Raw genomic sequence first — 27781 nt, 5'->3', positions numbered from 1 at the left:
TATGCGGGCCTCTCACTGCTGTGGACTCTCCCACCGCAGAGCACAGGCTCTGGACGCACAGGCCCAGCGGCCATGGCTCACGGGCCCAACCGCTCCGTGGCATGTGGGATCCTCCCAGACTGGGGCATGAACCTGCGTCCCCTGCATCGGCAGGCGGACTCTCAACCACTGTGCCACCAGGGAAGCCCTGAGATAGGATTTTTAATCATTTACTCTGTACTCAAAACTGTTAGGCAGTTTTCCATATATCATCTGTTTTAATTCTCATGACAGTTCTAGGAGGTATAGGTATGATTCTTACTCCACTTTTTAGATGAAGAAACTCAGGCTCAGAGAGGTTGAGTGATTAGCCAGAGTTCTCACAGCTATTGTGTGGCAGAACTGAGTGTCAGGGCCAGATTGTTTAACTGTGAAGCCGGTGAGTCTCATCACTTTGTTGTTTAAGTTGTATGCCTTCAATTTGGTTACATTTAAATAAATAGTTCCTAGGATACCTCATTATGAAAAATGTCACATTATATAAGCTATTATTTCAGTTGGGAAAGGAGCCTAGAGAATTTCAGAATTTAGAAAAACAGTTATTTTTCCTCCAAGAATGCCAGTAATAAAGGTTTCTCTTAACAGCTTTGTTTAGGTAATAAAATCAAGGCTTTGCAAATTCAACATTTGATTATATTTAGCTTTAACTCATGAGTAAGATGTCTGGTTTCCTGTCACACTAGCACCATCATTAGTACTGTGCTTCCCTATGCATTCTTCTTAGTATGTGTTATGACAAATAGCACACAGTCATTTATAGAAACCATTGAACCATATAACCACTACTCCCTGTCAAAGATAAGTTATAGCCACAAGCAGTAATATTACATTCAAGTCAAGAGTTAAAGACAATTTTTGGTATGAAAATTTGGACCATGGGAGAAGTTGCCTGTTCTAATTGAGCCATGCAGTATTTAGCAAAAGAAAGCCACACCTGAAACTGTCAACTTAAGTCTGACATAGGAAATAGCTTAAATTCTTTTTCTGTTTCTGTCTTTGTGTTCTGGACAATGAAATGTCTGGTGAAGTTTTCAATAAATAAATTTATGTCAGATAATCTAATTTTGAAGCATTATGTAATAGAGAATTTAAAAATATTGATAAATACTGTCAGGATTGGTTTTAAAATTCTCTTAGGTGAAAGATCTTAAATATTTATAAATTGAAATTCTAAGAATAAGTTTTGATATTCTAACAATTTGTTTTTCTTTAGGAGCAGATCCCATAATAGATCACGTTCAAGACAAAAAGATAGACGTAGATCTAAGAGCCCTCATAAAAAACGCTCTAAATCAAGGGAGAGGCGGAAGTCAAGGAGTCGTTCGCGTTCACGGTGAGTTTTTTGGAAATTAAGGGTAGTTTTCTCATGACCTCATATGTTAAAAACCTGTTGTTTAAATTTTTAATGAAAGAAATTAAACTTTTTTCTGATTGTTTCAGTAATGAGTTAATATCGATTGTCATTGATTTGAATCTGATGGTTAGTATGACTCATGTGATTTCCAGACTAAATTCAGCCTGATAATTGTTTCATTTAGCAGCTTCATGTACACATAAATTATTTAGAAATTTATGTGTAATGTCTCACAGCTATTATACATTGTTTTGTGTTGATAATTGTTGAGGAAAGAGAATGAGGTCCTTGTTGGGGAGTAGAATTATTTTAGTTGTGAATTTATTTATTTACTTTTGTTTTTAAAGGGACAAAAGAAAAGACAACCGAGAAAAAATCAAGGAAAAGGAAAGAGTGAAAGAAAAAGATAGAGAAAAGGAAAGGGAAAAAGAGAGAGACAGGGAAAAGGAACGTGAAAAAGAAAAGGAACGGGGTAAAAACAAAGATAAAGACCGGGATAAAGACCGGGAAAAGGACCGAGATAAAGACAAGGAGAAGGACAGAGAGAGAGAGCGGGAAAAAGAGCATGAAAAGGAACGAGACAAAGAGAAGGAGAAGGAACAGGACAAAGAAAAGGAACGAGAAAAGGACAGATCCAAAGAGATAGATGAGAAAAGAAAGAAGGATAAAAAGTCCAGAACACCACCCAGAAGTTACAATGCATCAAGAAGATCTCGTAGTTCCAGCAGGTTTGATAATGCTTAAAGTTTTTACCAAAGGGCTTACTGATGACAAATGAAAACATAAATTTTAACTGGGGGGAAAAGATAATTGTGCACAAGTGGAATCAGTACAATAGTATCAGAACATTTCCCTCTGATAGCAGAGTAAACATTTCTCTAGCAGAGGGATTGCTACAGTATTGAATCTATGAGGAGGAAGAGAGAATATTGGCCAGAATTACTTGAAAAGTTAACTGTCCTTTGTAATCCACTATTTTAACCTGGCAGTGGTGTCAGTGGCTGCTGTTGCTGCTGCTTATTATTTTCTTGGAGGGTGGGATCGCAGGGGCAAGTTTTTTGTTTTTTTTATGTAGAGAAATTGACTTCTTAGGCGGCTATATTTCTTTGGAATGATGTGGTAAATTTTAATATATAAAATTATTTCTAAAGTTACAGTATTAGTCCTTTTCGTCATCTAAGTTCATTTTTACTCCTCTACTTTGTTGAATACATGACGTTTAAATTTTGGTTTTCATTTATTAATTTGTTGTTAAGGATTTGCTTTTTTCTTAGGACTGTTTATTAATAGGTACACTGCCACCAGGTGGCAGCAGGTTGCCATAGTAACATCAGCAAAATGAGGACCTTCCTTAATTCAAGATTATCTCAATCTACATCCGTTGCTCCAGATGATATTGTGACTATAAATAAATGGAAGTTCCTAAGTTGTGTTAAACTATATCTTAAAAATACTTTAAAAATATATTTTTGCAAGTTTTAAAGATATTTTAAAATGTTTTTTCATAGAACATAATTTCTGAGACAATGGACTATATATTTCCTAAATTTTTTAACTTTGTGTTTTAACAGCTTATTCTTAATACTAGTCTTTGGCTAGTTAATAGAAGATAATTGCAAGCATTTATTGAATGCTTTACCATATGCCAGGTTTTATGTCTCAGCAGAGTTTTTCATGACTGATCTTATTTAATCTTCACAGTAAGCCTGTGAGAAGACTGTTATCATGGTTTTAAAACATGAGGAAGCCAAACCAGAGGAAATTTTCCATCTGCTCTGCACTTTAGTTAGAAATATAGTAGTATAGTAGCTCTTCTCTCTTTAGAGATTGTTTAATTGAGGACTTTAACCATTACTTGGTACTGGATTTTAAAAAACGCGTCAGAAGGGGCTTCCCTGGTGGCGCAGTGGTTGAGAGTCCACCTGCCGACGCAGGGGACGCCGGTTTGTGCCCCGGTCCAGGAAGATCCCACATGCCGCAGAGCGGCTGGGCCCGTGAGCCATGGCTGCTGAGCCTGTGCGTCCGGAGCCTGTGCTCCGCAACGGGAGAGGCCACAACAGTGAGAGGCCCGCGTACCGCAAAAAAAAAAAAAAAAAAGTGCGTCAGAAGTATATAGTTGAAAGCAACAGTATATGTTAAAATGTGACTTCAAATCAGTAGGTCATTGCCATATTTCAGCACATTGAACCAAAACCTGAAGAAATTAACTCATTTGCTGTGGGTATCAGTTGAGCCTTGCAGACTGCATCTTTATTGCAGTTATTTTATTGGTTGTGTTTCACACGTTCCTTTGTGTTTGTGTGATCGTTTAGATATTGCCCTTCAAAACACCAAATAATATTTCGATTCCTTTTTAAAAAATTAATTTTTATTTTTTGCTGCTTTGGGTCTCCATTGCTACACGTGGGCTTTCTCTAGTTGTGGATAGTGGGGGCTACTCTTTGTTGCGGTGCGTGGACTTCTCATTGTGGTGGCTTCTCTTGTTGCAGAGTATGGGCTGTAGGTGAGCGGGCTTCAGTAGTTTTGGCACCACGGGCTTCAGTAGTTGTGGCATGTGGGCTCTACAGTGCAGGCTCGGTAGTTGTGGCACGTAGGCGTAGTTGCCCTGCGGCATCTCTCCGGACCAGGGATCGAACCCGTGTCCCCTGCATTGGCAGGCGGATTCTTAACCGCTGCGCCACCAGGGAAGTCCCCTCGATTCCTTTTAAATTCAGTTGAATTTACTTTTTCTGATGACTTTGAAATGTTTATAATTTTTTCATGGGTCATTTTAAGTCACTTGATATTTAAGAAAGTGTAGATGTTCACATTCAGTTCTTAGGTCTTAGATAACCTCTGGGGCCTGGAGAATAAATGTTGACTAATGTTAATTCCTAAAGGTTCAGCAGTTTGGAATGTTTTATGCTTTCAGAAGAGCTTGCTGAAGAGTTACCATTTCTTATCTTTTAGCATTTTTCTTCCTTTAAGGTGCTCTGATTTGTTTAGTGAATGAGAAACCCTTAACTGCCCAGAATAATAGTCTACTTAATGTTTTTATTTCCAACATTGTCTTCTGAGCTACATTTTTAAGGAAAAATTTTGATATTTAAAAACTTTTAATGCTTGGAATTACAATTAATAAGGATGAGACCATCAAAGGGAAGGAGAACATATTTACTGAGCACCTGCTGTGCACCAGACACTAGGCTTGGTATTTCACAGGTATTATCCTGATCCTCAAAACTACAAGGCTCAAGTTATTATCTCCATTTTTTAATTGGAAAAACTGAGACTCAGATAAAGTAATATGACCCCAGTCGTGCAGTTGGTAAGATGTGGAACTGAAATTTAAATGTAAGCCTAATCAACTCCAATTCTGCATACTAGAGCTGACAGCTTCTTTCTCGACTAACTGATATTCTAGCTTCCTGTCTGTCCAGCCTTAGCTCTCATTATCACTAACTGGTAATTATTAGATGTCCATCTGTACATAGTGCTTCCTGAACATACAGGTAAAGAGTTACAGTATTGAAGGTGGAGCCATTTTGTGTAAACTTAAAGTCTGGAATACACTGATATTCTCATGCTATGAAAAAAGTACTTCTGGTTCTTGTGTGGGGCAGGGAGGTGCTGTTACAGAATGGCATTGATTAAATGGAATAACGTCATCTAATTTCCATATTAGGAAGTGTAATTTTGGGGTGACTTGGAAATAAAATTGGGTAAAGGAGGAGAGAACCTTAGGTAGAGTTGGAATTGATTTATTTGTGTTCTCAAAGTTCTTGAGCTCTTTTGGTAGTAACATCTACTGCGTATACCACATATGAGCATTATCTAGTTTTTTATTTTACAGATGAAAAATGTACACAAAATGTTTCATTAGCCTAGAATCAGCTTACTGAGGTGATAAGGAGAACTTGAATTCTAGAGGATTTGGTTGTTTCAGCTATGTGGCCACTAATTATCAGAGCTTCTCGTGAGATAGGTCATTGGCTACATTAATCATTTAATAAATGTACCCTTATACCTCGTCACCTGAATAATAGACATCTTGAAATTCATTGTTTCTAAGTTGACCACCCTTACAAATGAAGTAGTTTATTAGAGTATGCATCATTTGGTAATGTGTTAAGCAAAATAGTTTTTAATAATAATAAAACTGTTAATCTATTTAATAATTATTTTTGACTTTATCATATTTAAATCCCAGGTTTTAAGTAATTTCCTTACATCTAAGCAACTTGTGTGCTCAATTTTAAATGAATAGAACAACAATAATGAAATGGTAGGTTAAGGGGGTAAAAGCAATTTCTCTGTCAAATGAATTAATGTTTAGAGACATTCTACATACTTGGGTTTAAAAAGTTCACATTTTGGGGCTTCCCTGGTGGTGCAGTGGTTAAGAGTCCACCTGCCGATGCAGGGGACACGGGTTCGTGCCCCGGTCAGGGAAGATCCCACATGCCGCGGGGCGGCTGGACCCGTGAGCCATGGCCGCTGAGCCTGTGCGTCCGCAGACTGTGCTCCGCAACGAGAGAGGCCACACAGTGAGAGGCCCGCGTACCGCAAAGAAAAAAAAAAAAAGTTCACATTTTGCAACCCCATTTACCTTTCACTTCTTGAAAAGGGCCTGTTACCTTGTTAAAAAATAATCCACAGTGGGGCAGCAAGGAGCTAGATGCATGACAAAGGATCTGATAAGCAACACATGCTTTAGGTGCTGAGGAAGAACATGTTTGACTTGAGAGAGAATGTGAAAGAAACATCCATTACTATATTTTCTACTCAAGAAATCAGGTGAAAAGGAGGTCGTCTACCCTTTCTGATATGAAATCTTAGAAGATGTTTTCATTGGTCTGTAAAATTTACAGTTCATAATTTGACCTGTACTAGAATTAGATAACAGACCATTTCATGAAAGACATTAGTTTAAACTGGCCTGTAAAGAATACTATTCACTTGAGAGCATTAAGGACCCTTTTGATTTTGTGTATTTGTATTATCTTTTATTTAAATTACTGTTTTTTAAAATGACATATTTTTGACTTCCAGGGAGAGGCGTAGGAGGAGGAGCAGGAGTTCTTCCAGATCACCAAGGACATCAAAAACCATAAAACGGAAATCTTCTAGGTCTCCATCCCCTAGGAGGTAGGTTGAAAGCACGTGCTAAAACTGAGGAGGAAGCAGGGGGAAAATTTTCTCTTTTCAGTCTATTTTTTTTAACTTTATATTTTGAATGAGTAATATGTAATGTCTTTACGTGGTTTAGAAATCCAGAGAGTATAAGAAGTTATATAATGATAGGTCTTAACTTCCACCCAAGTGTCCATCTACCCTGTTCCCACAAGTAATGACTTTATTAGTTTTTTTTGGTATATCCTTCCAGTTTTGTATATAGGTACAGATGAAAATATATAATTTTTATTTTCATCTTCTACAAAAGGTAAAACAAAATATACATAGTTGTACAATTTACTTTTGTCACTTAACTACCAGGAGAACTTGCTGTATTTATCAGAAAATACTGCTTCATTCCTTTTTACAACTTCATGAACTTCCATTATCTAGCAGTACCTGGTTTATGTAACCAGCCTGCAGTAGAATGGGTTTTCTTAATTTTCTTTTTATAAATTATATAAGTCTGTAATGAACAGCTTTGTACGTACATAATTTTGTAATGTGCAAGTATGCAGAGAAAATTTTCATAAATGGTATTTATTGTTGGGTCAGAGGGTGAGTGTGTTTGTAGTTTTGAGAGATTTCCTTCCCTTTTGTCCTTCATAAAGATTGGCAGCAGCTTGTACTTTAACCAGCTATGTATGAGAATGCCTGTTTCCCTATAGCTACTGCAGATTGCTACCAAAGTTGTGTATTTTTGTCCATCTGATAGATGAGAAGTGGTACCAGTATATAGTAATTTCTGTTGCATTTTTCTTAAGAGTGAAGGTGACCATCTCTTCATATATTTGAAGGCCATTTGTGTTTCCTTTTCTGTGAGTTGTATACGTTGCCAATTTTTCATGGAGTCTGTTTTTGTGGGGGGTTTTTTTGGTTTATTTTTTCCTATTTCCAGGAGTTCTTTTTGTATTAGGGAGATTATTCTTTAGTGATTTGGTTTCAAGTATCATTCCTACTTTGTCGTTTCTTCTTAGAAATTGTTTATGAGACTTGATTTTATAGAGATTTTTGATTTTTATATAGTTTAATTCCTCAAGTTTTTTCTTTTGTGACTTCTACATTATGAGTCTTAAAGGTAAAAAAATCTTTCCTATTCCAAGGTTATAATAAAATTCCCCCATTGCTGCTTCTTGTACTTCTATGCTTTTAATTTTTGCATTTACGTCTTTGATCCATTAGGAGTTTATCCTTGTTTGCCATATGGCACATTGATTCAATTTCATTTTATCTTTCTAAATGCTTCTTTGTTCTTCCAATATCATTATTAAAAACTCTATTTTCCTAACACTAATTTGATGTATTTCCTTTGTCATATACTAAATTTTTCTGTCTGTGTTGGAGTCTATTTCTGGGGCTTCTCTGCTGTTGGACTGGTTTGACTGATGATTTGTGTACCAGTAGTGCCCCATGCTTTTAATGATTCAGATTGTATAGCATTTTTAAATATTTAGTAAGGCCCGTTCTTCCCCATACTCCTCATTGCTCTTTTTATGAGCTTTCTTGACCATTCTTGTGTGTTTATTTTTCTGTTTGAACTTGAGTTAGTTGTCTAGGCTCTAGAAATAAAACCTACTGATAATTTGTATTATAGTTGCATTACATTTATTAATTAGGGAAATTGATGAATAGATTATTAAAAAATAAAGCTTTACAAAGGTGAGTCTTTCTGTCCAGGAACATGGATGGCCTACTTATTCAGGCCATCCTTAGTGTTTTTTCATGAATGTTTCAATGTTTATTTACAGATTTTATGCATTTTCAGTTTATTTTTAGGCATGTTTTACTTCTTTGTTCTTGTAAATGAGGTCTTTTCTTTCATTATGTCATGTAATTGGAGCTTGGGTTTGTACATAGGAAGGATATTGATTTCTGTATGTATATATATTCATCCCACTATCTTACTGATGGGTCCTAAGTTTTCAGCTGGTTTTCTGTGGTTTTCTAGGTATAGAAGAGAAACTTTTAAAAAGCTTTCCCCGGGTAGAAGGAGCATGTTTCCCAGCAGGGCTCTTTTGTTTATTTGTTTGTGGGTTATTATTTTTAGGTGAGAATAAAGGAAGGCATAGGATATTTAGGAGGTAGGCCAATTTTTTTTTTTTTTAATACTTCGCTCATGAAAGTCAAAACTTTTCTCAGTTGTGAACTCAAAATAGACAAAAAGGTGTATTTATATTTGCAAAGTGTCACTTCCTTCCCCATTCCTTTTACTTTAATCTGCATCCACCCTCTGTAAGTGATCAATTGTTTATCTTTCCTTGTGTTTCTTTTTGCAAAATTAAGCAGATACATGTATTTGAATTTCTCCTTTTCTTCACAAAAGACAGCATTCACTATCACTATATATACTGTGTGTGTGTGGGGGGGGGGGTCAGTGACTATACATACCCAGCCCCACTTCCATCCTGAGTTATTTTTTATTTATTTTTATTTTTTTAATTTAATTTAATTTTTTTAAATAGATCTTTATCGGAGTATAATTGCTTCACAATACTGTGTTAGTTTCTGTTGCACAACAAAGCGAATCAGCCATATGCATACACATGTCCCAATATCCCCTCCCTCTTGAGCCTCCCTCCCATCCTCTCTATCCCACCCCTCTAGGTTATTGCAAAGCACCGAGCCAATCTCCCTTTGCTATGCTGCTGCTTCCCAGCAGCCAACTATTTTACATTTGGTAGTGTATATATGTTGATGCTACTCTCACTTTGCCCCAGCTGTGCCTTCCCACCCTATGTCCTCAAGTCCATTTTCTATGTCTACCTCTTTATTCCTGCCCATCAGTACCATTTTTTTTTTTTAGATTCCATATATATGTGTTAGCATATGGTATTTTTTTTTTTCTTTCTGACTTAACTTCACTCTGTATGACAGACTCTAGGTCTATTCACCTCACTACAAATAACTCAATTTCATTTCTTTTTATGGTTGAGTAATATTCCATTGTATATATGCGCCACATCTTCTTTATCCATTCACCTATCGATGGACATTTAGGTTGGTTCCATGTCCTGGCTATTGTAAATAGTGCTGCAGTGAACACTGTGGTACATGTGTCTTTTTGAATTATGGTTTTCTCAGGGTATCTGCCCAGTAGTGGGATTGCTGGGTCATATGGTAATTCTATTTTTAGTTTTTTAAGGAACCTCCATACTGTTTTCCATAGTGGTTGTATCAATTTACATTCCCACCAACAGTGCAGGAGGGTTCCCTTTTCACCACACCCTTTCCAGCATTTATTGTTTTTAGAGTTTTTGATAACGGCCATTCTGACAGCATGAGGTGATACCTCATTGTAGTTTTGATTTGCATTTCTTTAGTAATTAGTGATGTTGAGCAGCTTTTCATGTGCCTCTTGGCCATCTGTATGTCTTCCTTGGTGAAGTGTCTATTTAGGTCTTCCGCCCATTTTTTAATAGGGTTGTTTATTTTTATGCTACTGAACTCCATGACCTGTTTGTATATTTTGGAGATTAATCCTTTGTCTGTTGTTTTGTTTGCAAATATTTTCTCCCATTCTGAGGGTTGTCTTGTTTATGGTTTCCTCTGCTGTGCAAAAGCTTTTAAGTTTAATTTAATCCCATTTGTTTATTTCCGTTACTCTAGGAGGTGGGTCAAAAAAGATCTTGCTGTGGTTTATGTCAAAGAGTGTTTTTCCTATGTTTTCCTCTAAGAGTTTTAGTGTCTGGTCTTACATTTAAGTCTTTGATCCATTTGGAGTTTATTTTTGTGTATGGTGTTAGGGAGTGTTCTAATTTCATTCTTTTACATGTAGCTGTCCAGTTTTCCCAGCACCACTTACTGAAGAGGCTGTCTTTTCTCCACTGTATATGTTCTTGCCTCCTCTGTCATAAATTACGTGCCCATATGTGCGTGGGTTTATCTGTGGGCATTATATCCTGTACCATTGATCTGTATTTCTGTTTTTGTGCCAGTACCATACTGTCTTGATTACTGTGGCTTTGTGGTATAGTTGCAAGTCATGGAGCCTGATTTCTACAACTCCGTTTTTCTTTCTCAACATTGCTTTGGCTGTTTGGGGTCTTTTGTGTTTCCATATGAATTGTGAAATTTTTTGTTCTAGTTCTGTGAAAAATGCCATTGGTAGTTTGATGGGGATTGCATTGAATCTGTAGATTGCTTTGGGTAGTATAGTCATTTTCACAGTATTAATTCTTCCAATCCAAGAACATGGTGTATTTCTCCATGTGATTGTCATCTTTGATTTCTTTCACCAATGTTTTACAGTTTTATGAGTATAAGTCTTTTGCCTCCTTACGCAGGTTTATTCCTAGGTATTTTTTTTTTGTTGCAATGGTAAATGGGAGTGTTTCTTTAATTTCTCTTTCTGATTTTTCATTGTTGGTGTATAGGAATGCCAGAGATTTCTGTGCATTAATTTTGTATCCTGCAACCTTACCAAATTCATTGATGAGTTCTGGTAGTTTTCTGGGGGCATCTTTAGGATTTTCTGTATATAGTGTCATGTCATCAGCAAACAATGACAGTTTTAATTCTTCTTTTCCAATTTGTATTCCTTTTATTTCTTTGTCTTCTCTGATTGCCGTGGCTAGGACTTCCAAAACTATGTCGAATAGGAGTAGCGAGAGTGTACATCCTTGTCTTGTTCCTGGTCTTAGTGGAAGTGCTTTCAGTTTTTCACCATTGAGTATGATGCTTGCTGTGGGTTTGTGATAGGTGGCCTTTACTATGTTGAGGTAGGTTCCCTGTATGTCCATTTTCTGGAGAGTTTTTATCATAAATTGGTGTTGAATTTTGTCAAAAGCTTTTTCTGCATCTACTGAGATGATCATACAGTTTTTATTCCTTAATTTGTTAATGTGGTGTATCATATTGATTGATTCACGTATATTGAAGGATCCTTGCATCCCTGGGATAAATCCCACTTGATCATGGTGTATGATCCTTTTAATGTGTTGCTGGCTTCTGTTTGCTAGTATTTTGTTCAGGTTTTTTGCATGTATGTTCATCAGTGATATTGGTCTATAATTTTATTGTTTTGTGATACCTTTTTCTGGTTTTGGTATCAGGGTGATGATGGCTTTGTAGAATGAATTTGGGAGTGTTTCTCCCTCTGCACTTTTTTGGAAGAGTTTGAGAAGGATCAGTGTTAACTCTTCTCTAAGTGTTTGATAGAACTCGCCTGTGAAGCCATCTGGACCTGGAATTTTGTTGGAAGATTTTTAATTACAGTTTCAATTTCATTACTTGTGATAGGTCTGTTTATATTTTCTAATTTTTCCTGGTTCAGTCTTGGAAAATTGTTCGTTTCCAAGAATTTGTCCATTTCTTTGTGGTTGTCCATTTCATTGGCATACAGTTGTTTGTAGTAGTCTTTTGTAATCCTTTGTATTTCTGCAGCATCATTGTGTTTCTCCTTTTTCATTTCTAATTTCATTGATTTGTGCCCTCTCTTTTTTTCTTGATGACTATCGCTAAGGGTTTATCAATTTTGTTTATCTTCTCAAAAAACCAGCTTTTAGTTTTATTGATCTTTGCTATTGTTTTCTTCGTTTCTATTTCATTTATTTCTGCACTTTTCTTATGATTTCTTTCCTTGTACTGACTTTGGGTTTTCTTTCTTCTACTTTCTCTAGTTGTTTTAAGTGTAGGGTTAGATTGAGATTTTTCTTGTTTCTTGAGGTGAGATTGTATTGCTATATACTTCCCTCTTAAAATTGCTTTTGCTGCGTCCCGTAGGTTTTGGGTCATCGTGATTTCGTTGTAATTTGTTTCTATGTAGTTTTTGATTTCTTCAGTGATCTCTTGGTTATTTAATAGCGCACTGTTTAGCCTCCATGTATTTGTGTTTTTTAGTTTTTTTTCCTGTAATTGATTTCCAATCTCATAGCGTTGTGGTCAGAAGAGATGCTTGGTAGGATTTCAGTTTTCTTAAATGTTCTGAGGCTTGATTTGTGACCCAAAATGTGATCTATCCTGGAGACTGTTCCATGTGCAATTGAGAAGAAAGTGTATTCTGCCACTTTGGGGTGGAATGTTCTATAAATATCAATTAGATCTATGTGGTTTATTGTGTCATTTAAAGCTTGTGTTTCCTTATTTATTTTCTGTTTGGATGATCTGTCCATTAGTGTAAGTGGGGTGTTAAAGTCCCCTACTGTTATTGTGTTCCTGTCGATTTCTCCTTTCATGGTTGTTAGCATTTGCCTCATGTATTGAGGTGCTCCTCTGTTGGGTGCGTAAACATTTATAATTGTTATATCTTCTTCTTGGATTGATCCTTTGATCATTATGTAGTGTTCCTCCTTATCGCTGTAATACTCTTTATTTTAAAGTCTATTTTATCTGATGCGAGTATTGCTACTCCAGCTTTCTTTTGATTTCCATTTGCATGGAATATCTGTTTTCATCCCTTCACTTTCATTCTGTATGTGTCCCTAGGTCTGAAGTACGTCTCTCATAGACACCATATATACGGGTCTTGTTTTTGCATCCATTCATCCAGTCTGTGTCTTTTGGTTAGGTCATTTAATCCATTTACATTCAAGGTTATAATCGATATGTATGTTCCTTTTACCGTTTTCTTAATTGTTTTGTTTTTGTGGGTCTTTTTCTTCTCTTATGTTTCCCACTTAGAGAAGTTTCTTTAGCATTTGTTGTAAAGCTGGTTTGGTGGTGCTGAATTCTCTCAGCTTTTGCTTGTCTGTAAAGGTTTTAATTTCTCCATCGAATCTGAATGAGATACTTGCTGGGTAGAGTAATCTTGGTTGTAGGTTTTTCTCTTTCATCACTTTAAGTATATCCTGCCACTCCCTTTGGCCTGCACAGTTTCTACTGCAAAATCAGCTGATAACCTTATGGGGATTCCTTTGTATGTTATTTTTTGTTTTTCCCTTGCTGCTTTTAATATTTTTTCTTTGAATTTAATTTTTGTTAGTTTGAGTAATATGTGTCTTGGTGTGTTTTTCCTAGGGTTTATCCTGTATGAGACTCTCTGTGCTTCCTGGACTTGGGTGACTATTTCCATTCCCATGTTAGGGAAGTTTTCCATTATAATCTCTTAAAATATTTTCTCAGACCCTTTCTTTTTTTCTTCTTCTTCTGGGATGCCTGTAATTCAAATGTTGATGTGTTTAGTGTTGTCCCAGAGGTCTCTGAGATTGTCTTCACTCCTTTTCATTCTTTTTTCTTTATTTTCCTCCTGAGCAGTTATTTCCACCATTTTGTCTTCCTGCTGTATTCATTCTTCTGCCTCAGTTATTCTGCTATTGATTCCTTCTAGTGTATTTTTCATTTCAGTTACTGTGTTGTTCATCTCTGTTTGTTCTTTAGTTCTTCTAGGTCTTTGTTAAACAATTTTTGTATTTTCTCAGTCCGTGCCTCCATTCTATTTCCAAGATTCTGGATCATCTTTACTGTCATTACTCTGAATTCTTTTTCAGGTATATTGCCTATTTCCTCTTCATTTATTTTGTCTTGTAGGTTTTTACCTTGCTCCTTCATCTGTGACATATTTTTTTGCCGTCTCATTTTTTTTTATGAGTGTGATTGTATTCCTGTCATACTGGTTGTTTGGCCTGAGGCTTCCAACACTCGAGTTCATAGGCTATTGGGTAGAGCTGGGTCTTGGTGCTGAGATGAGGAACCCCATGAGACCTCACTCTGATGAATATTCCCTGGAGTCTGAGATTCTGTTAGTGCAGTGGTTCGTACTCGGAGCTCCCACCACAGGAGCTTTGGCCTGACCCCGGGCTCGTGGACCAAGATCCTGCACGCTGCCTGCGGTGCCCAAAAAATAAGAATAAATATAACAAAGTAAAAAATAAAATTAGACTAGGAAACTAACAGATACGTTCGGAAGAATATAAAAATAAAAATACAGATGAATCAACAACTGGAAGGTACATCAGTACCACAATAGTAAAAAAGGGGGAGGAGGGAAAAGAAAAAGAAAAAAAGGCGGGGGAGAGAGGTCTTGGCTGTGGAGGGTGGGGCCTAAGCAAAGGCGAGGTTTGGGTGGTGGGCGGGGCCAATGCTCAGGACCCCCAGGGCTGGAAGAGGCCCTGGGGGCTGTGGGGAGCTGGCTTTTAGGCCCAAGGAACAGAAGGGGCCCAGGAGTGCCCCCCACCCCTGGTCTCAGAGGGCAGGGAACCTCACCTGGGAGCCCAGCAGGCTTCCTGGGCTCGAGTGGGCAGGGCAAACACCCTCCTCTCCTTTCCCGCTCCTCCAGTCTGGGAGGGCCCCTCCCACCTGCCTCTCCTGATGTCCCCAGCCTCCCTCCTATGCCCCCGAGGACCCATGCGTCCTGGAGGGGGTTTTGGAGGACAGGATTGGCCTGGGAGCTCAGTAGGCTCCCCGGGCCTGAGTGGGTGTGGCAGTCATCCGCTGCTTCCAGAGGGCTCCACCTCGCTGCCTCTCCTGATCTCCCGGCCTCCCTCCTATGCCCCCAGGACCCAAACTGCTTGGAGGGGGCTTTGGAGGGGAGGCACCAGCCTGGGAGCTCCGCAGGCTCCGTGGCCCGAGTGGGCCAGGCGATCACCCTCCATCCTCTTCTGCTCTTTCTGGAGGGTCCCTCCCCCCTGCCTCTCCTCATCTCCCCGGCCTCAGGGATGCCGATCCTGTCTGCCCTCCTCTTCTCCTCCCCCCTCAGTCCCCCTACATCCTACCGGTTCACTTTAGGGTTCCCCCCGTCTCCTTAGGCATCAGAGTCCCCCACCAGTGGCTGGCAGGCGCCCTCTGAGTTATTTTTTAAATTGAGGGGTAGTTTATGTAAAATAAAATTCACCCTCAGTGCATTTCAGTGATTTTTAGTAATTTTCATTGCATTTTTCTTAAGAGTTCACAGGGTTTTTTTGTTTGTTTTTGCGGTACGCGGGCCTCTCCCGTTGCGGAGCACAGGCTCCGGACGCGCAGGCTCAGTGGCCATGGCTCACAGGCCTAGCCGCGCCGCGGCATGTGGGATCCTCCCGAACCAGGGCACGAACCCGTGTCCCCTGCATCGGCAGGCGGACTCTCAACCACTGCGCGACCAGGGAAGCCCAAGAGTTCACAGTTCTGTGCAACCATCACTGCTACTTAGTTCCAGAACATTTTTTGTCACTTTGAAAGAAAGCCTGTACCCATTAGCAGTTACTCCCCATGGCTCCTTACAGCTACGAATCTACTTACTGTCTCTGTGGATTTGCTTGTTATGGACATTTCATATAGAGTCATATAACATGTGTGGCCTTTTTTTTTCCCCTAATATTTATTTATTTATTTGGTTGCACTAGGTCTTAGTTGTGGGAGGTGGGCTCCTTAATTGCGGCTCCAGGGTTCCTTAGTTGCAGCTCACCAGCTCCTTAGTTGTAGCATGCGAAATCGTAGTTGCAGCATGCATGTGGGATCTAGTTCCCTGACCAGGGATCAAACCCGGGCCCCCTGCATTGGGAGCATGGAGTCTTATCCACTGCGCCACTGGGGAAGTCCCTGTGCGGTCTTTTGTATCTGACTTCTTTGACTAAATGTAACATTTTCAAGGTTCATGCATATTGTAGCATTAATCAGTACGTCATTCCTTTTTAGGGGTGAATAATATTCCACTATGGATAAAACCAGGTTTTGTTGTTTAACCATTCATTAGTTGATGGACATTTAGTATTGTTTCCATTTTTTTGCTGTTATAAATAATGCTGCTATGAACATTTGTGTACAAGTTTTGATGTGGACATGTTTTTGTTTCTATACCTAGGAGTTGTAATTGCTGAGTCATATAGTAATCCTCTCTTTATCTTCTTGAGAAACTGCGAAATTGTTTTCTGAAGTGGTTGCATTATTCTGTATTCCCATCGGCAATGTACAAGTGTTCCAGTTTCTCCACATGCTCACTGACACTTGTTATTGTCTGTGTGTAATGGTATCTTGTTAAGGTTTTGATTTGCATTTCTCTAATGATTAGTGATATTGGGCATCTTTTCATGTGGTTATTGACCATTTGTGTATCTACTTCAGAGAAATGTCTATTCTAGTCTTTTGCCCATTTTGAATTAGATAATTTGGTTTTTTGTTAAGTTTTAGTTCTTTATATTCTGGTTGTTAATCCCTTACCAGATAATATGATTTCCATGTATTTTTTTCCTGTACTGTGGGTTGTGTTTTCACTTTCTTTGAGTAAGTATCCTTTGATGCACAAAAGTTTTTTAATTTTGATGAATTCGAATTTATCTGTTTTTTTCCTTTCATTGCTTTTTGCTGTCATAGCCAAGAAATCATTGCCAAAACCAGTGTCATGAAGATTTTCCCCTGTGTTTTCTTCTAAGGGTTTTACAGTTTTAGTTTATATATTTAGGTCTTTGATCCATTATGAGATAATTTTTACATATGGTGTAAGGTAAGAGTCTAAAACTTCATTCTTTTGCATGCGGATGTCCAGTTTTCCTAGCAACATTTGTTGAAAAGCTTGTCCTTTCCCTATTGAATGGGTCTTGGCACCCTTATCAAAAATCATTTGACCATACATGTGACCATATATTTCTGTCTTTTCCATTGGTCTGTAAGTCTCTCCTTATGCCAGTACTACACTGTTTTGATTCCTGTAGTTTTGTAGTAAGTTTTAAAACCAGGGATTGTGTGTCTTCCAATTTTGTTGTTAAAGATTGTTTTGGCTATTTGATGTCCCTGGAGATCCTGTGGTTTTTAGGACGGGTTTTACTTTTTCTGCCAGCAGTGCCAATGGGATTTAGATAGGGATTGCATTGAATTTGTAGATCACTTTGGATACTATTGTTATCTTAACTCTAAGTCTCCTGATCCAAGAACATGGGATGTTTTTCCATTTATTTATGTCTTTATTTCTTTTCAGCAAATTTTTTGCCTTTTTGGTTAAATTTATGCCTAAGAATCTCATTCTTTTTTTTTTTTTTTAAATAAATTTATTTATTTATTTTTGGCTGCTTTGGGTCTTTGTTGCTGCACGTGGGCTTTCTCTAGTTGTGGCGAGCGGGGGCTACTCTTTGTTGTGGTGTGCGAGCTTTTCATTGCGGCAGCTTCTCCTGTTGTGGAGCACAGGTTCTAGAGCTCAGGCTCGGTAGCTGTGGTGCACGGGCTTAGTTGCTCCGTGGCATGTGGGATCTTTTCAGACCAGGGCTCAAACCTGTGTCCCCTGCGTTGGCAGGTGGATTCTTAACCAGTGCACCACCAGGAAGGTCCCAAGAATCTCATTCTTTTTGATGTAGTTGTTTCCTTGGCTTTAAGAGTTGTATATAAAGATATACGTACATAAATAATGTAGCAAATGTATTTTTCTTTTGAATATGCTAGTAGTGGTTTTTGTTTTGTTTTTTTGCTTTGCAAAAGTTTATGTAGGCATACTAATGAATCTTTTATTTTATCGTACCTGGAATTTTATTTATGGCTAAAAAAATCTTCCCCTTCACTCAAGTTAGAAAGAAATTTATTCATGTTTTCTTCTAGTACTTGTATTGTTTCATGTAAAAAATTTAGGTCTCTAATCCATTTGGATTTATTTATTTATTTATGTGAATGAGATATGGACCCAGTTTTGTCTGTTTCCAAATAATAATCCAGTTGTCCCCAAGTCTTTTATTTATAAAAGACAAACTTTGCCCCAGTGATTTGAGATGCCACCCCTTTGTTTTATTGAATTTTCATAGGTACTTGGTTGGGTCTGTTTCCTAAGTGTTTTTATTTGTTCCCCTGGTCTTTGTGTTTATTTTTAAAATATTCATAATTAAGACAAAAAGGTTTAGAATTCCATATTAAGGCTAATTATTTTGAATAGAAGGTGTCTGTTATGCTTCTGATAGGAAATGCATCGTTTTTTTCCCTCTAATTTTAAGGATATGTAATTTTTACAAATGGAACTTGTTCATTCCATCTTCTGCTTAATGTTTGCTCTTGAATTGGTGGATGGGCCTTTTTTGTAATTGTGAATGAGAGGGGAGGGCACATGGCATAATTGGTTATTTGAAGTTCCATGTTTTAGTAGAAGTCATTCAGCCTTACCTGAGAGCCATATCTGATTCTTTATCATTTTTATTCTTTTCTGTTTATTCATTTTTTACTTTGAAAAGATGGGTAAAAAAATATTATATATTTTGTTTTGTTTTATCCTGATTACAGTAGATAAATAAACCTTGAATGTTTCAAAACTAAGAAATTGATAATACAGAATTGTGTTTTATGTGAACACTTGGTGGCCTCTGCGGTAATGACTTGTGTGTCGAAAAAATTAACTGGGTGTGGGGTGGAGTTAGGTGGGCTACAGGACTCATTTATGTTATTTGGTCCACCAGGTTACTGATACGCTTGTTTACAGTGCATTAATGTTAGGTAAGAAGTGGGTGTTTACTGTTTTAGAAGTTAATGACATATTATTAATATTCTTATAGCAGAAATAAGAAGGATAAAAAGAGAGAAAAAGAAAGGGACCACATCAGTGAAAGAAGAGAGAGAGAACGTTCAGCCTCTACAAGAAAGAGTTGTAATGACAGAGATGGGAAGGAAAAGGTGGAGAAGAACAATACTTCACTTAAAGTAAGAAAGTTGTTCAGTGTTTAGGGTTTGAATAATTAATGTTTGAGATTGTTCTTTATTGCATAGAGGTAATTTTATACTACCAGTGCCTTGTATGTTTTTGGTGCTATTTGTTAAATTGGTAGTTTTTTAACCTAATTTTTGAAGATAACTAATTAATGTAATGTTTACTAGTGTAAACAATTGCATTCCTTATTTTAGAGAATCACAGAATGGCATACAATAAAAATTTTAACTATGTACTGGAATATTTTTACTTGTTGCCATTTTCCTCACTATATTTGTTTTAGCAAATTTGACAGGTGATGTTATCATTGGTTTTGTAATATATACCAAAGTTAGGTTTGTTGAATTAGAATAATTAATGGAAAACCAAATTCCACCAGGTAAGGGTTTTTGTTTTGTTTTCCTCCATTTATTTTTTTTGATAAAATATTTTAAGTACTTGTGAATTAGGTTAATTCCCTTATTATACTGGTAAGTATATTTGTGTTTGGAAATCAGTTATGAGTTCTGAAGCTTTTATCTTACAGTCTTATTTATTCCCATACTGATAGAGGTTTATCATCATTGTAAGTAACATTGATAATATCTCCTGAGCACTTAATACATTCCAGGCACTGTTCCACATGTTCTCATTTAATTCTCCGTTAAGTTGAGAGCTGAATTTGGACTGTTCTTAAACAGTCTTTGGTAGGAGGAATAGTGATTTCCTTTTCTACATTCCCTTGTTTTTGCTTCTTTGGTATCCAGATTACAAATCTGTCCTGGCATCTATGGGAACTGTTTTACTTTCAGCCGATCAGTTCCACCTTTCAAGTCAGTCAGCAATGTTTGTTGAATTCTTTCCTAGAGTTTCTATTTACCTATTTTGTTCTAACTTAATCTCCATAGATTGTCCTATCTTTTATTAGAAGTACAAAGGACATATTGATACGTTTGTATATACTATTTATATGAAGATGTAATGAGAGATAACACCCAGTTTGACTAATTCACAAAAGATAGTTTTAGCCAGAACTAGATGTAGTAGCAGACAAGTCTTGAGAAAAATATTAAATGTATACCTAAATATTCATTGTAGGAGAAGGAGCACAATAAAGAACCAGATTCAAGTGTGGGAAAAGAAGTAGATGACAAGGATGCACAAAGGACTGAGGAAAACAAAGTACAGCAAAATGGGAATTGTCAACCAAATGAAGAAAACCTCTCTACCAAAACAGAAGCAGTATAGGACCTACAAATGCACCTCTAAACACACGCTGGAATAGAATCCAAAGCTTTGAATTCTCTCAACAAGATGTTAAACAGTGAAGAAATCCAGTAGAGCATAAAGATATGAGCTAACAGCTTTTTTAGTTGTTAGGTGACTTTGTGGCCATCTTGTTACTGAGTAAGAAAATAAAGCATGGACATCGTGAAAATAACAGGTGTTACCCAAACTCCTCATCTTCTAAAAGCTGTGCATTTCCATGGTGGCTGACACACTTGTCATGTGGTTTGTTAAGTGTTTGCGAAGAACCATTAAAATAAATGGGACATTAAAGATCTAAATTTGTACTATCCATTAAAGACTGGAGATAAGCATTGGAGGCTCTTTTAAAAAATGCTAGTAACTGATTTTGTATTGTTTTACTTTTTTTTTAATTTCAATATATTACAGATTGATGATGTGCTTGAAATTGGTGCAAATATATACACACCCTTGTAAGTGCGGAGTATGTAAGAAGTTTTAACATTGACTTCACAGGATTTACAGTGATTGTGTTAAATTCTCACTATTGTGTTTTCTTTTGCTCACTGTTTAGGACAGCAGTTTTTCTTTAAAATAGTTTTACAGATTAAAGTTGCTTACATGAGTGGATTAAAAACCAGCTGACAATGCATGCTACTGTTCTTTTTCAAAAGGAAGAACAACTGTGTTGAATACTAATAATATATTAGTATTCAGTGTTCAGAATCATTGGGTCTTCCCACAAAGTAACCATTTCTTTTTGAACTCTTTTGACATTTCCAAGCTTATTATGAACAGTATCACAGTGTGTGTTGTCAGTTGTAGGTGGCAAAGGTGCCATTTATAATAAGAAAACTGGGTTTTCAAAATGGGCTATGGGAGCACAAGCTGAAGCTTTAGTGCCTTCTACAATGTGGTATACTGTTTTCTAGAATTTTATATGGACTAGTCATTCTCAATTCATATGGAATTTAGATGGATATTCCATTCCCTCCCATAGAGAAGTGTGAAAGTGGTATGTCAGAAGAGCTTCTTACTTGGTTCACTTAATATGAGAGGGAAGTGTGTTTTCAAGAATGACTTTAGAGCTTAAAACAGCAATGCAGTTTTGGGACCATCAGTTTCATACTGTGATAATTGAAAATGAAGCAGCATGTTCTTATTTTACTTAAAGCAGAACGCTTTAGTTGTCTACATTGGATGGCCTTAATTATTACCTCTCAATCATCTTCTCATAAATGATGTGCAGAAATTGTACTTAAAGGAGAACATATGAGTTTGTCTTATGTGTAAGGATGTGTTTACTTAAGCTTAAAATATAGGTCATCCGACATTGTTAGGCACACTTTTTGCAGAAAGTATGCAAGTAGTAAAATGACAACATTGCTAATATTTTCCCCCAGAACACAACTCATAGTTTCAGAACTCTTTTCATTGTTGTATTTCCAAAAGTTATACCTTTTAATTAGCATGTTATTTAAAAAATCAAGTATAATTAGTTTAATGCAGTCTAATACAATCAAATTACTCAGTTGCCTTACCTCATGGGAAGAGTTACTTATAGATTTAAAAAGCTGAGTAGCACATCAGTTACTTGGTTTCAACTTGAGTTTTCTTTTAATGTTAATACTATTGAAATTTAAGTATTTGGTGAAGAATGGAAAGAATTGCCCTTATTGCAAGTAATGAAGCCTGGTTTGATTATGAAGCTGCTTAATTACTCCTCATGTGTTCAGAATTACTGTTTCTTTTTTTCCTTTTTTTCACTGTGTACATTAAAATTTTTGAAAATGCTTTACTATGTAAAGTATAGATGGTCATTTTAATCATTCAACCACATACGGTTGGCTGGTAAACAGCTTATTTTGATATAAGAATGCTTGGGTGTATATGGAAAGATTGTGAAGGAGTGTGTGTGTCTTGCATCAAAGCTTCTTATTTATGATATGTAAGTAGAATAGAGCAAATGTTGTTTGAATCTTTGTTATTTTTAGTACTGTTTCTCTAATAAAGCTACGTATTTTAGAGGAAAGTATTTGTTCATGCATTTCAAAACAGCATCTTAGGTTTGTCCTGTTCTTGTTTTAGCTGGCATAGAAATTGTTTTGATATGGAGAGTGCATGTTTGTGTGGTGTGTAAAGCCATCATTTAAAGTTTGAGTATTTTCTTGTACTCTGGACTCTATTAAATGTTTTTTATGTTGGTAATTAACATAGTTATTTGGTTCCTGCTGCCAGTTATTTTTCTTGATGAGGTTTATTCATCTTTAAAACAGTCATACTAATCTTAACAGACACTGATTTATAAAAATTGGGCATGAATAGGAATACAAGAGGTCCGGAGAAAGTGAAATCATTTTCTTAAACAGGCTTATGGAAGCAAAGCTTTCTAGGGTCTAGAGGTACTGGAGGGAAGGAGGGAGTGTGTGAGTGTGTGTGTGTGTTGTGTGTAAGACAGAGAGAGAGAGACATCTTTTTCTCTTTGTTCACTTTTAAGAGCTGATATGTTTTCTTTTATTTTTTTCTTGTAAGGTATTTTTTTATTTCTTTAAAACTGTCTCTTTCATCCCAGGTAGATATTGTCAGGAAAACTTGAGGTAAGGCCAAGAAGACAGCCATTTTACACTTAATACCTTCTGTAAATTATCTTTTTCATCTTGATTATATAGCGAGTACATTCTGTTCCTTAAATTGTAGTTGCTATTCATCATTCTAGACAAATTCTCTTGGTCCTCTTGTTCTTGCTTTTCAGCATTGTGCACTTAACTGGTAATAAAAGATGGTCCTTCATAAGCTAGCCAGTTTCATGTGAGGAAACAAGTATAAAACCCTCAACTTCCACAGCTATCTCATTATTTTCCATTGACTCTAATTAACTTATAGTTACGAACACACTAGTCAGCTTGTGATTTTTCTGTTTAGAATCATTTTTTCCAAGGGGTTCAGTATATGCTGTGTTGATCTTTAGAAGTATCATAGAGACTTAAATTTTGACATGCCTCAATTAAAAGTAAAAACCGGCATTTAGAATCAATTTTTTTTTTTTGTCAAGAAAATAATTTCTTTTGTGGTATTAGTCATCTTCAGGATGCTCATTCATTCCTATATATAGGTTGCTACCTTTGAAATTAAAGAAAAAAAAAAACACCTTGAGCCAAATCTGGTCTCAACTGAAGATATTATTCAAATTTAAGGATTATAATATATACTAATGGCTTTTAAAAGTTTTTTAAAAACCTATTTGGAATAGTATGATTTGGTTTAAATCTTTAGTAGTTGAATTAGCAGTTAAAATGAATTCTTTTTGAGGGATGCATTAAGTAACATTTCAGTGGGACATTTCTTATATTTTCATTGGAAGATAGTATCTGGTTTTAACTGGGTAAGTTATGAAGTAGAGCTGTTTCCACAAAGTAATTATGTTCCTTATGTGTTTTAAATATTTTTTTAAAAAAATTCACTGCCTATATACTTAGATGTTCTCATGTTTATTTACTAATGTAATAGTCATTTAAAATTAAATTGTTTATTTTCAAATCTCAGAAGTTAGTGCTCTCAAAGGGCTAAATGATATTTCTGGAAGCAGGAGTCGAGTATAAATGTAATAAAATAATCTTTTAAAATAAAATTCACTTCCCTACTTAAACTTGGGTTTGTGGGTGAATTTGTTTTTCTTAAATACACTTTTATTGGTGATTCTGCCAAAGAGTGGTACATTATTTTAAAAATAAAAGCTAAAGCTGAAGGTAGGTTGGATTTAGTAACTAATAACTAGATTTCTTTCTATTCCATTTAAGGTACTTTTATAGTTTCTAGCAATTAATTTATTATAATTGTTTATATATAATACATTTCTTAACATACTGTTCTTAAAAGCAGATTTTTAGCCTGTTGCCTGATTTTAAATTTACTTTGTATCTAGCTAACATTTTAATTTTGAGAATTGCCAACTTTTGTAAAACTTCACAAATTTTACCATTAAGATTTATTTTCCAAGGATTGGAGTAGAATAATAGTTCTCTCCATTCTTGATTAACTTTTGTTTGCTAGATAGATAATTTCTTAACTGTATATGTAAGTTCAAACTCATGAAATTCATGCTGAATTAGAGTTGAAGAGATTGAGTTCCACCAGTTTAAGGTTAGTGGTAGGCAAAAAACTGTTAGGAAAACACGCTACAGAATTCTCTGATTTCCACAGAAGGTTACATTTGGGTGTACTGTGTAGTTGTATAGGTAGTTAAATTTAATAGTTAAATATGACTCTCCTTCATCTTAATTAGGTTAATACAGTAGTGCTATTCTTTACATAATGCTATGGATTATCAAGGGAAGGGTTCAAAATGTAAACAAAAAGGTGCTGCATAGGTGGTGTATATTCTGTGAGTAGGACTACTTCCATATGATACTAGTAAACATTTATCAGATGCTGCTGCTATTGTGTTGCTATATTTTTAATAAAATGAAAATCTTGAAATCTTTCCACTGTTGAGTAGTAATTTCACCGAATTCTAATGTATTTGCATATTTACAGCTTATTTTTATAACTGAAAGGTTTGGTAACAGCCTCTTTAGGGTTCAAAATTACCACCAAAATAGAGGTTTTTGATCATTGGGTGTACTTCATGTTGTGTGGCAATAACTCTAGTCAGAGCTTTGCATCTCCAGCATTTTGTAGTGTTCCAGTAAGTGATAGCAGCTCTTTGAATCTCCCTTTTGTTTTCAGAATCAACTTTTTACTATGGTATTTGCACAATGAAAATTGCCACTACTTGTCTTTTAACAGCAAGTGGAATGCCTTCTCCAGTAGTATCAAAAGTATAACTCTCCATTTGGTAAATGAGCTGTGTACTTGGGGTGGTCATTTAAGTGAGACAGCCTATTTGAAGTGTCTCTTTAAAAAAAAAAAACATTGGCTATCAGATATGTAAATTCAGAACCCTGTATGACCTGGTGGTTTAGCTGGTGCAGAGATGGTAAGGCTGTCACTGATTTCTCTGTGTAGGCCTTCTGTTTTAGCTGCCTTCTGTGGTTAAACTATGAGCCATTTTGGTTTCCAGATGTGTTGAACTACATGGGGTGAGGATGAGTTGGGGGTGAGAGAGGAGAGATCCTTGCCAATAATGAGTTTGAACTACTCCAGGTGTGACCTCCACAGGACTTCCTAAAGGAATGCCAGATTGGAGTAGCAGCCACATTTGACAGTAGACTTCCAGACAAAATGTCTCTTATGTTGTATTATTTTTGTTATGAATGATTTCTAAATAGTAATTAAGGAGTATAATTAGAGTACATTTAGTTTTTATAATGATGATTTTCTTACCTTGGAAAAATAAGATTCACTGAAAAATAAAGTCTCTTAAAAAGTATGTCACTCTGGGGCTTCCCTGGTGGCGCAGTGGTTGAGTCCGCCTGCCAATGCAGGGGACGCGGGTTCGTGCCCCGGTCCGGGAAGATCCCACATGCCGCGGAGCGGCTGGGCCCGTGAGCCGTGGCCGCTGAGCCTGCGCGTCCGGAGCCTGTGCTCTGCAACGGGAGAGGCCACAACAGTGAGAGGTCCGCGTACCGCAAAAAAAAAAAAAAAAGTATGTAGTAATAGCCACAGTATGAAAATCAGAGGTGGTAAATGGAATCAGTTACACAGGCATGACTTCTAGTACTGTTTTTCCTTCTACTGAGCTCCAGTCCTTCTGATTAGTGTAGCACCTAACACAAAGAACTCACTGATTATTAGCTATTACATTACTGGATATCTTACCAGCACCATTTATCCTGTTCCAAACAAAACATTCAATTTCCAATACCAGGTCTATGCCTCTGCTCCTTACTGTTTTTCACTAGAACTGACATCTTTTCACTTCAGGCCTTTTTCCAAATTCTATTCAACATAAATTTGTTACTTGATTAAATTCCTTTCAATTGGTCTATAATTTTGGAATGTCTTTCTTGTTTTAGTATACAGGTCATGCTGGCCTGAGAGAATTGAGTTGGACGTTGTTCCCTCTTGAATTTTCTGAAGAAATTTGTGTCATGTTCACTGTTTCTTTCATAAATATTAGGTAGAATTCCCCAGGAAAACCAACCTGAGCCTGGAATTTCCTTTTCACGATACAAATTCAACATTAAAAATAGATTTAGGGCTATTCTTGAGTGAGTTTTGGTGTTCTTTGTCTTCTAAGGAATGTGTCCGTTTTATCTAAGTTGTTGAATTTGTCAGCATAAAGTTGTTTATGACATTCTCTTATTTCAATATATATGAGATCTATAGTGATAGCCTCTCTCATTCCTAATATTGTTATTTAACGTCTTTCTCTTTTTATCCTGATGAGTTAGGCTAGAGATTTATCAGCTTTATTTTCTCCAGTAATCAGATTTTGTTTTCATCAGATTTTCTCTTTTTTTCTGCTTTTTATTTCACTGATTTCTACTCATTATTTCTTTCTTCTGCTTATTTCCACTTAGTTTGCTCTTTTTTTCTTCTTCTTAGTTTGAAGTGTGAGCTGGCATCACTGACTTGAGACCTTTTTTTTTTAACCATTTAAAAATTGAAGTACAGTTAATTTACAATGCACTAGTTTCAGACATACATCAGAGTGATTCATTTTATATATATAAACATATATCTTTTTTAGATTCTTTTCCATTTAGGTTATTACAAGATATTGAGAGACCTTCCCTAATAGAGGTATTTTAGTGCTATAAATTTCCCTCTAAGCATTGCTTTTGCTGCATTCCAACAAATTTTGATACGTTGTGGCTTCATTTTCATTCAGTTCAAGACACTTCATGATTTTCCATTTGGCATTGTCTTTGATCCACAGGTTATTTTAAATGTGTGTTAAATATGTGTTTTAAATATTCCCAAATATTTGGGAATTTCCAAGATCTTTGTTACTGATTCCTAACTTAATTCCATTGTGGTTAGGAAATAGTTCTTACGGTTTGATTCCTTTTAAATTGTCTAAAACTTGCTTTTTGGCCCACAAATGATACAGCTTCATAAATGTTCCATGTGCTCTTGAGAAGAATGTATCTTCTGGCAGTTGTTTGGTGAAAATCTATAATGCCAGTTAGGTCATGTTTATTGATGGGGGTGTTCAAGTCTTCTATATTCTTTTTTTTTTTTTTTTTTTTGCGGTACACAGGCCTCTCACTGTTGTGGCCTCTCCTGTTGTGGAGCACAGGCTCCGGACGCGCAGGCTCAGCGGCCATGGCTCACAGGCCTAGCCGCTCCACGGCATGTGGGATCTTCCCGGACCGGGGCACGAACCCGTGTCCCCTGCATCGGCAGGCGGACTCTCAACCACTGCGCCACCAGGGAAGCCCAAGTCTTCTATATTCTTACTGATTTTCTGTCTGCCATTGCCTGTCATCACTCATTATCTGTCAATTAATTAGTAAGAGGTCTTGGAATCCCCAACTAGATTGTGGATTTATTTCTCATTTCAGTTCTATCTGGTTCATATGTATTTTGAAGCTGTTATT

The 27781-nt window shown here is 36.6% G+C and overlaps 1 protein-coding gene across 8 annotated transcripts in view; it reads left to right on the top strand.

Moving 5' to 3' along the window:
* Window positions 1–24771, top strand: part of SREK1 (splicing regulatory glutamic acid and lysine rich protein 1) — a 55840-nt gene extending 31069 nt beyond the window's left edge. For 7 of the 8 annotated variants that reach the window (XM_060009398.1, XM_060009400.2, XM_060009401.2 and 4 more), the window contains 5 exons: window positions 1253–1372; window positions 1741–2121; window positions 6425–6520; window positions 18919–19063; window positions 20148–24771. In XM_060009398.1, the coding sequence (XP_059865381.1) occupies window positions 1253–1372; window positions 1741–2121; window positions 6425–6520; window positions 18919–19063; window positions 20148–20297 (892 nt within the window). In that variant the 3' untranslated portion in view covers window positions 20298–24771. The remainder of the gene's footprint in view (window positions 1–1252; window positions 1373–1740; window positions 2122–6424; window positions 6521–18918; window positions 19064–20147) is intronic. The other variant, XM_060009399.1, reaches the window with a different exon arrangement.
* Window positions 24772–27781: the final 3010 nt, after the last annotated feature.

Source organism: Delphinus delphis, chromosome 3 (genome assembly GCF_949987515.2).
Source record: "Delphinus delphis chromosome 3, mDelDel1.2, whole genome shotgun sequence".
Classification (NCBI taxonomy): Eukaryota; Metazoa; Chordata; class Mammalia; order Artiodactyla; family Delphinidae; genus Delphinus; species Delphinus delphis.
Note: the sequence above shows the minus strand (reverse complement) of the source record. Positions and strands in the feature narration are given on the sequence as shown.